Raw genomic sequence first — 14,327 nt, 5'->3', positions numbered from 1 at the left:
TCCTATCACTTGGCTGCATGCACAAATTAGACTTTTTACGGATAAGACTTACCAACTCTCAGCAAAAGTCACTGTTCTGAGCATGCTTTTTCATTGGAAGGAAACAAGGCCATAGCAAGAGCCTCCACTGAGAGCAGTGACTGAAGGATTCAAATCACTCCTGATGTAGCAAAACAACTCAATTGTGCAGTCTTAGCAGGAGCAAGGATTGTCTAATGAGTCACACACAAGAGGCAGCCTTCTCTGTAGGTGGTACTTTGGGTTCACAAGGGCCTTTGTGTTTCACCAGTCGCCAGCTGCTCTCATGTGCCTAGTGCACAGTTGAGGAATTCTTGGATTACGTGTATGGCCGGAACTCCAGTATCATTTTTTTCAAAAATCAAAGTACCATGATGAGCTTTAGTGGAATGCTTGGACAGAACTCCCATATCCTTCTTCTGCATGTATCCACACCTGCCCTGCTTTCATCATTTCCTTCTCAAGCTCCTTACTTTTAACCCATTAAATGCCACCTCTCCCCAAAATAGTGGGAGAGGCACAATCCACTGCACTGGGAACATGGGACCTCTTGTGTGGCTATGCCATTTGCTCTGCCTCATTCCTGAGGAAATGAAAGTGACAGGCTGGGTGGGTGGACATTTCCTGCCTTTGAAGTAACAACTTGGCACTGAAAAAAATTGTATCCTTTGTTTGCAATCTCCCAAGGGCATGTGGGGCAGCTTGCCAGCCTCTGCCTGAAGGCCAAAGTGATCTACAGGGGCTTGGTCAAGACAGCAATTCTCTCTTGCTCAGAATTGACTCAAATTCCTTCATATGAATGCATCGGGATGTTTGAGTGGGTCACAAGGAAGACTAGTGATGACAGGAAGTCAGGAACCCTGGGTGGGTATTGCCCTCCCAGGTCTGGTGAAGGGAGTGAGCTTGGATTGAGTTAGCTAAAGTGGAACTTGAAATTGGCCCCTGTGTAGGCTCTCTTTCGTGCACGGTGGTGTTCAGTTTCTCTCTGTGTCTTTGTCTTCCACTCCTTTTCTTATCTCTATTCTCCCCCTCCTCAAGCTTTGGTCATTGCTGCCCCCTGTTGGGAGAACTTTGCCAGATTTTATGCTCCAGTGAGAGGGGTGAAGAGAGTCTTGGTCCCAGTACCTTCCTCCCCCCCCCCACCATTTCTGTCTGTAGGCCAGGCCCAAACTTGATCGCCTCCACTGTTACCACCAGACAAAGCCAGGCAGAGAGAGACCTCCTCAAAACAGTGCCTCCTGGTTATGCCAGGAATTCCCCAACAACCTGTCTAATAGCAAGTAACCCAAGGTCCAGGAGGACTGGGCTGAGTTCCACCCACCACAAGCAGGTTAAGGATTAGACACATAAAGAGCATTTATTTAAAATGCCAGGTGTGTATGGGGGACTAAAACAAGGCAAAAAGAATAATATAAGCAAGTTTGGGCAATGCCTTGAGTGTTTCGGTGCCCAGGTGTGGGTCTTAACAAAAACCAAAGCAATTGAATACAGGATTAGCAAACACAAAACAAAAAATAATTCCTGAAAGCATCTATATCTCACTTTTTCCTCTCTGGTACTTACTCCAACTTACTTCTGTTGCCAGCTTTAGGAAAAGGAGCATTGCCATAGGAATGGAGATACTGGCCTTAGGTTATGCAGTGGGGAGGAAAAATGATACCCATTTGTACTTACCTCAGTAACTTCTGTACTTTTTTGATCTTGTACCCATAGTATTCATAGATCCCTTTCCACTCCTGATTGTTTAATGAATGTTCTAGCTAATTATCAACTGTTCACTGGGTGTCTGCATCCATTTCTTCTCTGGGAACACTGAAGTGGGATGCAGAAGCTCTGGGGTTTTCAAGAGCCCCTGTGGGGTAGGGCATTTTGTTGACATCTCCTGCTTATTGAACTTTATGCTGACACTTTCTTTAAAGGAAATGTATGGGGAAAAGAACAAGGGGAGCTCAATCATCTCATATATTTCACCCCCCCCCCCAACATGGCAGCAGGGAGATAGCTAGGGTTGCCACCATTTTTCTTCCCTTGACTGGCCTCGTTGTGCCTTAACAGCTGCATGCCTGACAAATGTCTCTCTAGTCTCCATCCTGGAAAAAGTCACACTAGTTATTCTAGTGCCTGCCATGGACATGTTAAGTCACAGGAGTCCACCTGGGTGGAGGGGATGGCAACCATTAATTGAGAAGAAGAGCTCTGCAAGAAGATTCCAGAAGGTTTCAGTAGGGATGTGTGGTGGGTGGGGAGGCAGGTGAGGCAGGGCCTCCCCCCTGAAGTTCTTTGAAAAGTGCCACTGCCGTGTGAGGTGCCCGTGCACACCAAACAGTGGTGGTGCTTTTCAAAGGACTCTGGTGGGGAGACCCTGCCTCACCTGCCTCCCCACCCACTGCACGTCCCTGGGTTTCAAAGAGCCATCTAGTCCAGCATCCTATTACTCACAGAGGCTCACCAGCTACCTCTAAGAAGCCTACAAGCAGGAGAGAAAGGCAGACTTCTCTCCCATTATTACTCCCCTGTGATATTCAGAGGCTTGCTGCAGCTGTATTTGGTAGTGGGTCCCTATCATGGTAAGTATGCATTATTGTTAGACCTGTCCCTATGAATCTGTCCAGGCCCCTTTCTTCAGCCAATCATTTTATTGGATCACCTCTGGCTCTACTACTGAGAGGGAGGAAAAATCTCTCTCTCTCCCATCCATGCATAATTTTACATAGACCAATTAACACACATTATTTCCAAAACAAAACCTTTTGCTTGATCAGCTGGATGGTCCATTAGAAGCTGGTGTAGCATAGTAGCTTTGAGACTGGGTTGCAAATCCTGATTTGAAATTCACCTTTGCCATGAACACACTAGGTGGTCTTAGGCAAGTCTTGGTCTCAACCAGGGATACTATTCACTTACCTTGCAGCATTGTTGTAGATATTACATGTGCAATGTTTTGCACACTCAAAAATCACTATTTTATATGTAGAAAATATTTAGATAAAGAACTGGGATGTCAAGGATTCACATAAGCCACCGGGAGAACTGCAAATATCCCTCCTAACCAGGTAGACTTTCTTAGTGACTAACTCACAACTATAAATCATCTTCCTAGATATTTTGTCATGACACTGACAAAGAAATGCTGAGAGTGTCTCGCTTGGCTTTGCTTCAACTATGGAGTTTAATGCAAGATGGGGGTAATTTTAGTTTAACATTGCATCTGATTATTGGAAGCATATTTTATTTACTGGTATCACAGGATCATTTTGGCTCCAAACCAGTATCCTGGGATGACGCAAAACGGAGATTTGAAATAAAACAAATGCATTCTTTGCCAGAGCTGTGTATGTCCTATGCCAAACTAGGGAAAATAATTTTGCTTGTGGTCTGTAAATGTACTTATTTGGAATAATTTATTCTTCCTGCTGTAGAAACAAAAATAAATGTAGGGCCATGAAGATCTGCTTGCTTGCTTTGGGACAAATGCCAAAGAAGAGCCACCCTCTTCAGCCCCCCAAACTATCACAGCTGAACTTCACTAGCTGATGCTCACTTCTAGCTTTTTAAACAAGTTTCAGTAGAAACATTAAAACAAAACACACACCTGATTTTTTTTAGGAGGTCAACATTTTTCCTTCATGCAGCTACTAAAACATCCCACTCAGTCCTAACTTAGGTGATGCAGTACTGGCAGCCAGCATGCTGAAGCTATGAAATGAGTTGTTGAAAACAGCTTAAGTGAAAGAGGAGTGAGCAATATTTCATTGCAACATAACTCAATTAACACAGCTGTTGTACTAAAAAAACTGGTGTCAAGAGAAAAGAAACCAATCTTTGAAACAAGTGCTTTCTTGCTGCTAGTTCCCACTACTTCCAGAGAGGCCAGAACAGTCATTTGGAGATAGATTTGGGAAAATTAGACTTTGTAGCATGCTGTGTGTAAGTTAACTCACAAATTCCCTCTCTGTTCACACAGTGGCCACCACTGCCAGAATTCAAACAGCAGCTGAAAAGAAATCAAAGGTTAGGTGGGGTTTGGAGTGAGGGGTCTTCCAGAACCCTTTACCTCCACTAACATGGGACTCTGGAATGGATTATTCCCACAATGCCTCACTGCTGTTCTCTGGTCTTTACCCCAAAATTCCTCCAATGGTCAATTTTTCTCCTTCAATTCGTCTCTTTCCTCAACCTCCTTCCCCAAATAAAGTTGCCAGTTTGCCTGAAGTGACCCAATTTTCCCAGCTGCTGTGGTCCTTTCTTTGAGCACAGACTGATGGCAAATGTTAAGCTCTACATTTTGGAGATTCCCCCACCCAACCTCCTTCTCCATTTTTCAAGGGTTGGTAGCCTTATGACATTACTAGTTCTTGCCTCAAATTTCATATTTTGGATGCGTCTAACCTGGCAATCCTCCCACCCAATAAGAGAACAAGCAAGCCAATAGTGAATAGGTTGAAAAGTAATCTGCATGAGCCTTCATAGAAAATTTGGGCTACATATGTCCATTACTACACTAGTAGAAGACTTTACAACAGCTATATGTCCTACAAAAATATTTTATTATTCATCTTAGTTAACAAAATACAAATTATCTTGCAGTAATGTCTAAAAAAACACACAAAGTATAATATGATTTTACTTCTACTCTGTTTTTTTACACCAAAATTGTGCTGACATAAAGATAAATACACAACTATTCAGAACTCAGTAAGACAACATCAATAATATAAACAAGCAGCTTAAGACTTCTCAACACACACTTGCCTGAACACAAAGATCTCTAAAGCACATCTGAACAGAGTACTTGCTGGATCTTCCCTGGGAGGTATGCCATAGGAGTGGTGCTAACATCAAGAAGGTCCCAAATCTATTACCAGACAGCTACACTGACAATAGAAGTGAACCACAAAGCAGAACCTTCCATGCTACTTTTAGATCTCTGGCAGATTTGTACAGGCAAAGGGGGCCCTGGAGGTGACCTGGTCCCAGGCTATTCAAACCTTTAATACCTGCACCCAGAAATAAACAGTTAACCAGTACTGTTGGGAGGATCAAAGCAATCTGGTCCAGGCATCACATTTCAATCAGTATCATCATCAACAATATTTATATACCACTTTTAAACAAAAAGTTCACAGAACGGTCTGCAGACAGAAATCAAATAATTAAATGGCTCCCTGTCCCCAAAGGGCTCACAATCTAAAAAGATGAACACCAGCAAACAGTCACTAGAAAAGACACTGTGCTGGGGTGAAGAGGGATAGTTACTCTCCCCCCTGCTAAATATAAGAGGAAAGTGCCTCTTGCCATATTTACATATAGATTAGTATTCCTGCAACTATCACTTTATACCAGTCATAGTTCCCAGACTGTCTTTAAAGGGAGCCCAAAGAAGGACAAGGGTGGGACATACAAGTGGTTAGTCTCAACACACTTCCAAGCAGGCTGCCCCACATCATCAGGTGAACTAGGACAGGCAGACTGATGTGGCCCCAGGCACTCCCACTGCTAAAGTGGACAAGAAATTCCCAAGAGCTGCATGATCCCCATCAACAACCATAATATTAACCATATTAATACAATTATCTTGCAGCTATGTAAATCCTACACAGTAGAAACTGAAATGTCTCTATATCCGGAACATATGCTCTGAACCAGAAGAGAGACCCTGCCTGTCCGTACCTCTAACACTGAGAGGCAGAACTTCAACAGGTATATACCTACCACCTTCAGGACAGGAATGGCTACACCTGTTGGGTTTCCATCAGACACAGCCTGTACAGGAAGAGTGGAGACACCAGCTTCCCCCCCCCCAAAAAAAAATCTCAGAATGAAGACAGCAGATTTGTTCAAGAGAGTTTTAGAAGCAAGAGTCAGTTTCTTAGTGTTATGGGGAAAGAAGATCCCCTCTGCATCGAGAAGCCAAACTTGTCTGAACAGTTTTTCAACCAACTGGCGCCAGACACCTTGGCAGCCTGCTTTTGCTCTCCATTCAAAAGTCAAACCTGTTCACCCTCCTACACTGGCTGGCCCACAAGGAACCTGCTGCTCTTCCTTTTCCACATTCAGTGGACAAGTGCCTCTCGTAAAATGGCTGCCCTGTGGTTCACAGGCACTTTCCCCCCAAATGGGAGCAGCCATCTTTCTCGCCTCACAGCAATAAGCAGCAGTACTTCTGCAAGGCTTCTAGCTCCTACTGGAAATGTTTTGCTTCACCACCCATCTTCTTCATCACCCACTTGCCCCCAGATGTTCCTCCCTCAGCATGCTTGCATCAAAGGAGGAATACAAAAGGGGAAGATACAGGAGATGACAAGTTGGCTAGTTTGGTGTTGCAGCAGGGTTAGGCTGAGGGGCACAGTATGAAAAACACTTCCCCAGAATAGGGGAGCAATTCATTATCTCCAGTCCATCAAGGAGTCAACACAAGACTTCCTCTTTTTTCCTCAGAGGAAACATGGACAATGGGGGTTGAGACACACACTATGCAACACTCCTCCCTACTGGCTGTAGGCAAGTAGTCACAGCCACAGTGGCAGGGGACAAGTTCAGACAGGGTATTTGGCAACCAATAAGGCCAGGTCCTCCTGACTTTGACTGGCCCAGACTTGGTAGAGTTGGCAAATCTGGTAGCCAACCGTTTTCATGGCAAAAGTACTGCCCTCCTCTGGTGGCTCAGCTGGCACTGCTGGGCCAGGCATAATGCCCATGGAGGCCATGATGGATTTAAGGTTGTTTGCCAGACCAAGGCACTGCATCTGTGAAGTGTCAAGCTGCTGGTGCAGATCTGTGGCTGTAGGGTTCAGCAAAGTCTGTTGACGCAGTACAGTTGTCAAGAAAGCTGGCAAGTTGGAAAAGGCCAGGGCATCCTCTTGCAGTCGTTCAGCATCACTAAGGTCCAGCCGAGCCTTGGCAGAAAGGGATGGCAAGGGCAGCCCTGGGAAGGGTGTGATGGAAGCACTGAAACTGGGAGTCCCAAAGGGGGGGCCCTGGCAAGTTATCTGAGAAGAGAAAGACACAGAGTCAGGACAATTCCGCCTTGAGGCCAGGACACCTGGGATCTTCAGAAGTGGAGCAATGCTTCCTGGTCATGACGTTTCACCTCCCCCCAACAGAGTAGCAAGCATGAGGAAGTCCATTCTCACAGTAATCTGAGATACAATTGTTGGGCCAGTCACTATAGTTTCTACGAAGGTGAACCAGTGCGATCTGCGGCAGAGTGCAGTCTTAACATATTATAACCTGAGTGTGTGGGTAGAAAAAAGAACCTCTACCTCCAAATTTGTTTTGGACATTTTTCCCCCCAGGGCAAGAAAAAAAATTACACAAGTGCATTGGAGCATATGCAGAGCTGCCACCACCTATCCTTCCACACCCATTTTACTCTACCCACAGAACAAGAACCTTGTTATGTGCTTGAAATTACTCTTTCGGGTCAGACTCTTGCTCCATTCCACTTTTTAAAATATAAAGAGACACAGTTTAAGGATCCATGTTTCTACCATATCCCCAAAATAATTCCACATGACTGAAGTCCAAAAAGAGTAATACCTTCCCAAATTCTCCCCCATGCCAATCTTCAGGGAATATGGCTACATCCCCCCATTAAGTCATCTTGCACATTTTCAATACTCACATATTCCTTTAACAGCCGTTTTGAGCCATTTTGCAGGACGATGGTCAGATTGTGTGTTTTTTTAATCTTGATTGCCAATTCTTGCTGGGAACGAGAGGATGAGGAGGAGAGGCGCTTTGCAAAGTCCACTGCAAACAGAAGTGGGCTACAAGTTAAGACACATGCACACATCTGGACCTGCCACTGATAACTCTCACCAAGCCCTTGGGTCATCTTTCACAGGTGGGAGAAGTAGTGCAGGAAATATGACTGACTCACCAAGGTACAGCAGGGCCTCAAGAGCAGGAAAGACCAAAATTCAATTCTGATGTTCTAAGATATGTGATAATTTACCCCTTTATCCATCATGGTTTGTATGTGTTTCAAGTGGGGGGGGGGGAGCTACAGTTTAGGTACATCACCACTCTACAGAAATGTGCAATATACACATATATTTTGTACTTTGGAAGTTTGTACCCAAGTACAGAATTTTTTTTCACAAATGTACTTTGAAGGACTGCCGTAATTGCACAATTTGAGGTTATAACTGTGAAGTGTTTGAAAGAGGAAACCCTACAGAACATATTACCAACACCAGAAGCAAGCCCAGCATCCCCATATCCTACGATGAGAATCCAAATCAGAGCCTCTGCATCCCCCCCACCCTCAGAAGATAAACAGATTTCCCTTTGCTCCTTTCTTTTGGGGCATCTGTCCATACCCAACTTATAATAACCAGCATGTCAGTTTCTCTAAGCTCATCCTCCCCATCCTTCCAAGAATTTCCCCCTCCACACCCTCTTCTGTTTATTAAAGCATGAGCTTCCACAACCAGACAGTGTGGTATTCACTCTACCGCACCCCCACCCCCCACCCAAAACACAAAGTAGCAGGATGTTTTAGGTCAAGGAAAGAGAACTCATGAGTCCAGGAAAAGGGACTACATGGGAACTTTAAGAGTGTGTTTAAGCTCCTTGGACTGAGAGTGGCAGCTAATGATTTGGCAATCTGTTTCTGAGGTCTGCAGCAGTACAAAGATCTTTTGGCTTAGACAAGGGGATGCAGAGAGCCAAATGCTGAACTCATTACTGATGTCTACATATTATATACAGGCTTGTCCAGGCTAGTATTTTATTTTTTTCAAAACCACTGCTAGCTATTTAGTCTCAGGAGGCAGGTATCAAAGCTGGGAAAGGAGAACCTATGTTTGAAATGGCTCAACATAGCAACAAAATCATCAGTCTTGTGGCATCTTAAAGACTAGCACATTTATTGAAGAATAAACATTCAGAGTGTATTACTTTGGAGCATCTTCCAGAGGAGGGAAGCCTGAAGAGTTTGGGGCTATTTAGCTTAAAGAAGTGTAGGGATGGAAGACAGAGATACAGATAGTTACTGAAATGGTGACATTTGGTTTCATTGTTGAAGGTCTTGCACAAATGTTTGCTGCCTTGAACATTTTCACTCAAAGCTGGGTTAAGCTCCCTACAAGAATTGAAATAGTAAAAATCAATGGATGTCCTTTCCAGGACCAGTTGAAAAGACTCTGCAATACACTATACCAGCAGAATGGAGGGGGTTCTTCCCCCCCCCCCCAAGATTATATTTTACTACCAAGGTTGGAACCAACCTAAATTGTATTGGAACAAACTAGTCAAAAACATCTCATCATAATTGATATTTCAAGACTGAAATGTTCCATATCACATACAGTATATGTAAATTTTGCATCTCTTGTCTTGGGTCTTATGTTAGGGCTCATTTTTCTCTTTCAGTTACAGGGGTGACTTATGAAGACTCTTTAAGCCGGCATTCATTGAAAGGTGGGATAAAACTGCTAATTGGACACAGAGGAACCTTTTAAAGTTGTTCTTATATTTGGGGGGGGGGGAAGAAACTCTCCCTCTTTCCTCAGAATCCTTTCCATCAGCTGTTGCCTGTGGCTCCTTTTAGATTGCAAGCTCTCTGGGGACAGAGAACCATTTTATTTAGCTATGTAAACCACTTTGTAGACTACTTTTAATAGAAAGGTGGTATATAAATGTTTGTAAAATATAAAATATTTCCAATTAACACATGAAATTTCCTGCCATGAGATGTCATGATTCTGAGTGTCTACCTTTGATGACCTTAAAAATGACAGAGAAAGTGGACAAATCCCTACAAGTGTATATATAAATCAATGTTTGCAATAGTGAAATGGAAGCCCTATTATCAGAAGCACTATGCCTCAGAGTATAAGATGTTGGAAATAAATTCAGGGGAGGGCTGTTACTTTTATCATGCGCTGCTTATTAGCATCTTGTTCTTGGAACAGAAAGAAGACTGCTGTATATGGAACTTGGTGCTTTTCTAACAGTTCATGTCATTAGCTGGGAGGATCTTTCTACAGGAAATGCCAAGAATTTCACCTGGCCATTCTAAATGTCAAGCAGGTGCTCCATCACCAGCTTCCTATTATCCAACAAGAGGAAGTTCCTTCTGAGACTCACCGAGTAAATAATTAACTCCAGCCCCAGAGATTATCTTGCATTCATTGGCCTCCTGGGAGAGACTGCTGGAGTTTTATAGTTAAGGAACTGGCATGCCTAGAGAAGGAGGAGCTTAACCCTCTCCTGTCAGGGTTAGAAAAGTGGCAAGCAGAAGTAGTCACAGTTGACCTTGTAGTGGGAGGTGAGCAGAAACTCATGCAAGCAATTTGCTGGGTCACCTGCAGTAGGGAAAGCCCAGTGGTAACCCACCTCCAAGCATTGGGCAAGAGTGCTTTCCTAACTAAAAGAAAATTAGCTCCCTTTCAGGCTGTTGAAAGCTCGCACGCATGTACACACACACACAGGCAAGCAGGCCAGCAAGAATTTGTGGAGCTTCTCAAGGTTAGAAGAATCACTTCCCAACTGCTCTAGCTTCAAGGAGCTGCCCCAGCCCACATCCATCATTGCTCCCTTCCTGCCTCTCCACAATAATCCATTCCATGTCTGATTTAACCACATTTACAAGCTTCTGCTGTTAACCACAATGCAAGTTGTGCAGCAGGAACCAGTCTGAGCAATTAGTCAGGCTCAGCCACCATGTGTTGCTCCCACCTTGATTGCTTGTGATGGTTTGCCAAAGCAGGGCAAGGAGAGCACCTGGCAGGCCCTGAACACAAGCCGGTGAGCCAAGGGTCACAAGCTGCACAGGCCAAATATTTTTGAAAATGTAAGGCTGCATTCTCTCTCCCTCCCTCTCCCTCTCTTAAACTTAACTAGCTTCTGAAACAATATATATATACATTCTATCTCTGGATCTTAAACCCCGGGAGTTCTTCTTTAAGCACTCACCCCCCCCCCCATCAAGGATTACCAGCTGACTAGAAAAACTGCTTGACCTGCTCACGTGCCATTCATAACAGCTGGATTTGCAGAAGAGCACCGATGAAGCCATCTTCTACAGAGTTCTGCTACTGCTCCATCTAGCTCAGTGTCATCTCACCTGACTGGTTGCAGCTCCCCAAGACTTTAGAGAGAGATATTTTCCTAGGTGCAGGGGACTGAGCCCAAGACCGGTTCCTTGCTAAGTATGCACTCTACCATTGAGTTACAACTCCCCCCACCCCAAATCAACATCAAAACAGTTGCCAGCACATACCTGCCTGCTCAGGGTTGCAGATTAAGTTACTGCATAAAGAGTGCAGGGGAATAAGAGCCAGAGTTAAGCCTAGGAAATTTACACTCTTGGGGTACCTATTCAAAGACACTTGGTACAAGTTTAACTAGTCATTAAACAGGGTAGGTATTCTTGCAATTTCCAATTTGAGGTGGGGCTTCCTGTTCACCAGTTCAAAGTAGAGAACAAGGAACAAAACTTTCCTTTTCACATATTTATGCTCTTTCAAACATTTCAAGCACTTCACCTACATCGTCTTGACGACAACCCTGCAAGACAGGCCAATTGTTATACTCATATTGCATATGGAAAAACAAGGTTGCATGCATGACATCCAAGACCTCCTAGTGAGTTCACAGCAGAGGCAAGATCTGGCCCAGAGACCTTCTGATTTGTCACTCAGCAAGACCAACTGTTCTGGATTCATTCACACAGAGGCCAAGGCTGCTGACCTTGAACACGCTACATTAATCTGAGCAAAAGTCACACTGGCTGGACTCTGCTGGTGCAGAACTTTAACTTTCTTCTACCTACCTGGAAATAGAGCAGCCAGCGGTAAATAGTACAGCAGGCTCAGCCCAGGCTGTTGCATAGAAGTGACAGAATCCTAATTGTGGGTAGGGAGGCAGAAGGATGCCCCCTTTAAGCCCCCAGCAGAGCTCTGGACTTCCAACAACCGCATGGCAGGCACAATTTGAGCCCATGGAAGCTTCCCCACCACTGAAGGAAGAACCGTAATGAATGGAAAACTTCACCACCCACCATGTCACTGCTGAGCCACCCAAGGCCCTCCTGGGAATCACACGTGCAAACATGAGGTTGATTTCTCTGGGCAGGTGGGAGGTGAGGAGCAGCTGAAGGCAAAATCAGGTTTCAGCCCCCCCCCTATTTTTCCCCATTCCACTTGCCATGCCTGTCCCAACACAGCTTTTCTCAACCTTTTTTTTCAGGTTACCAAATGACCAAAAGAAAACAGCTTATTCTGCTCCTATGCCTTTAGCAGTGGCTTGATTGACAGAAGACACCTGCCAGTCTCTACAGATCAAGCCGCTGCTTGGCACAGAGGAAGGGCAAGAAGGGGGGCTCACCATTGCTCCCCCCTTTCCATGCTACCAACTTTGATCAGCTCTGCAAACTTTCTGCCCCCCTTAACTCCCCCCCCCGCTGGAACAGCTGGCGCCTGCACGGGGACCGGCTCCCCCCTACCTGGGAGCACCTCCATGCTGCGCTGCCGGGTCCTCAGCCCGCCTCCACTTGTTGCCGTACCTGCCTTCCTCCCGGCACTTTTATAGGCGTGCGATCCCCTCCTCCTGCTGCTGCTGCTGCTGCGTCCCGGGATCCGGAGCGCCCCGCGCATTCCAGGAGCCTGAGATCACACGCCAGCCGCCTGCTTCCCGGAACAGGGCAAGCTAATCCCCCTCCCCCGCCTCCCCTCTCCCCTCCACGCTTGGCAGCGAGCGAGGGCAGGGCAGGGCTGGGGGCGCATCCCTCCGCACGGGCGGGGGGGGCTCAGGAGCAGGGATGGAGGGTGGGAGGGGGCTGCCTGGGCTTCCTCCCTGTGCTGCCCCAGGCAGGCAGAAGGACCTGAAATGCTCCCATCTCTGCCACACACTCAGAAGCCATTCCCTGCTCCTGGCAAGCTGCGTCTTCCAACTGACAGAGAGTTCTGTGTGAGCAGAAAGTCTGCCCCGCTGGCGTTTTCTGGACACCAGTGCAAGGAAAACAGGGTCAAAGCCTTTAAGCCAGCCATTTTCAACCTTTTTCATCTCCCAGAATACTGACAAGGCACTAAAATTGTCAAGGCACTCCATCAGGTTTGTGACAATTGACAAGGCACACCATGCTGCCACACACATCCCCCATTGGCCCTACTAATAAATGACCTTTCCCCAAATTCCTGTGGCACTCCTGTGGACCACTCCTGGCACACCAGTGTGCCAAAGCGCAGTGGTTGAAAATGGCTGCTTTAAGCCATTTCTGCCCAATGTTGCATATACACCACAGGGATCAAATGTGTACACCTGTGGGCCGGGCAGATATGGGTTAAATGCTTCCATCTTTACCAGGCAGAGAAGCCTCCCTTGCGCAGGGTTGCCAGTGTCACCCCTTTCCCTTGCTCCTGGCAAGGTGCATTTTCCAACTGACAAAGAGTTCTGTGTGAGCGGAAAGTCTGCATGGGTGGTGTTTTCTGAATGCAAATGCGATGAAAATAGGACCAAAGCCTTTAAGCCATTTCCCCCCAACATTGCATATACACAACAGGGATCAAATGTGTACACCCTGTGGGCTGGGCAGAAATGGGCTTTTAATGAGTGATTCAACTCAAGCGGTGCAGGCTGAATGTGTTCATCACACAAGGGCGCATAGGATTGTGTCAACCAAACCTTCACATGTCTAGAAGTAAGCTAATGCTAATATTTCAACTAGTGCAAGCCTATACGTTTGTACTACCAAGAAGTACTGGTAATTCCCATTGCACTCAATGGGGCTCACTCTTAGGGTGAGTGTGTATAAGATTGCAGTCGAAAGCATCTACTTAGACTGCTGTAACACTCTCCTGAGAGTAATCCCCATTGAACACAATTGAACTTCTGAATAGACATGCATAGCAGGGTCTAGGGTGATCAAGGAGGCAGGGAAGGGTGGTGTGCACCACCATGGGTGCATAGGTTGAGAGTGCTTGCACACCTCCCAGGCAGCAGCGCTTTTCAAAGGACACCGGTGGGGAGGCAGAGCCTTGCGACCCACTGCACGTCCTTGATACATAGACTTGGACTGTTAGCCTCTCCCACTCTGTGTTCAGTTATGGAAAAGCAGCAGGATAAATATGTAATAACCAACAAACAGATCACCAGTTCATCTAGGCCAGCTGCTGGTCAATACAGAATACTGGGGATGTCAAGGCTGTTACTCTCAACCAGGAAAGTGATTCTTACTTCTTCAGTGATTGTTAGTTATGAATTGCTGGAGGAACAATTTTGGGTAACCAGAGAATGGGCATGCACTGGCATCCACAGAAGCTATTTTTTAGAATCTGAGAATTTATTTATTTATTTATTTA

At 45.7% G+C, this 14,327-nt stretch overlaps 1 protein-coding gene across 1 annotated transcript; it reads right to left on the bottom strand.

Annotated features, from left to right (window-relative positions):
* Positions 1-4,587: 4,587 nt before the first annotated feature.
* Positions 4,588-12,589, bottom strand: CTF1 (cardiotrophin 1). The gene is made up of 3 exons (XM_066631114.1): positions 12,473-12,589; positions 7,643-7,770; positions 4,588-7,007 (listed from the first exon to the last, which is right to left on the bottom strand). The coding sequence occupies exons 1-3, from the start codon at positions 12,486-12,488 to the stop codon at positions 6,555-6,557; spliced, it is 597 nt and encodes a 198-aa protein (XP_066487211.1). The 5' UTR covers positions 12,489-12,589; the 3' UTR covers positions 4,588-6,554.
* Between the last annotated feature and the right edge of the window lie 1,738 nt (positions 12,590-14,327).

The sequence above is a fragment of the Tiliqua scincoides genome, chromosome 5 (genome assembly GCF_035046505.1).
Source record: "Tiliqua scincoides isolate rTilSci1 chromosome 5, rTilSci1.hap2, whole genome shotgun sequence".
In the NCBI taxonomy this organism is placed as follows: Eukaryota; Metazoa; Chordata; class Lepidosauria; order Squamata; family Scincidae; genus Tiliqua; species Tiliqua scincoides.
Note: the sequence above shows the minus strand (reverse complement) of the source record. Positions and strands in the feature narration are given on the sequence as shown.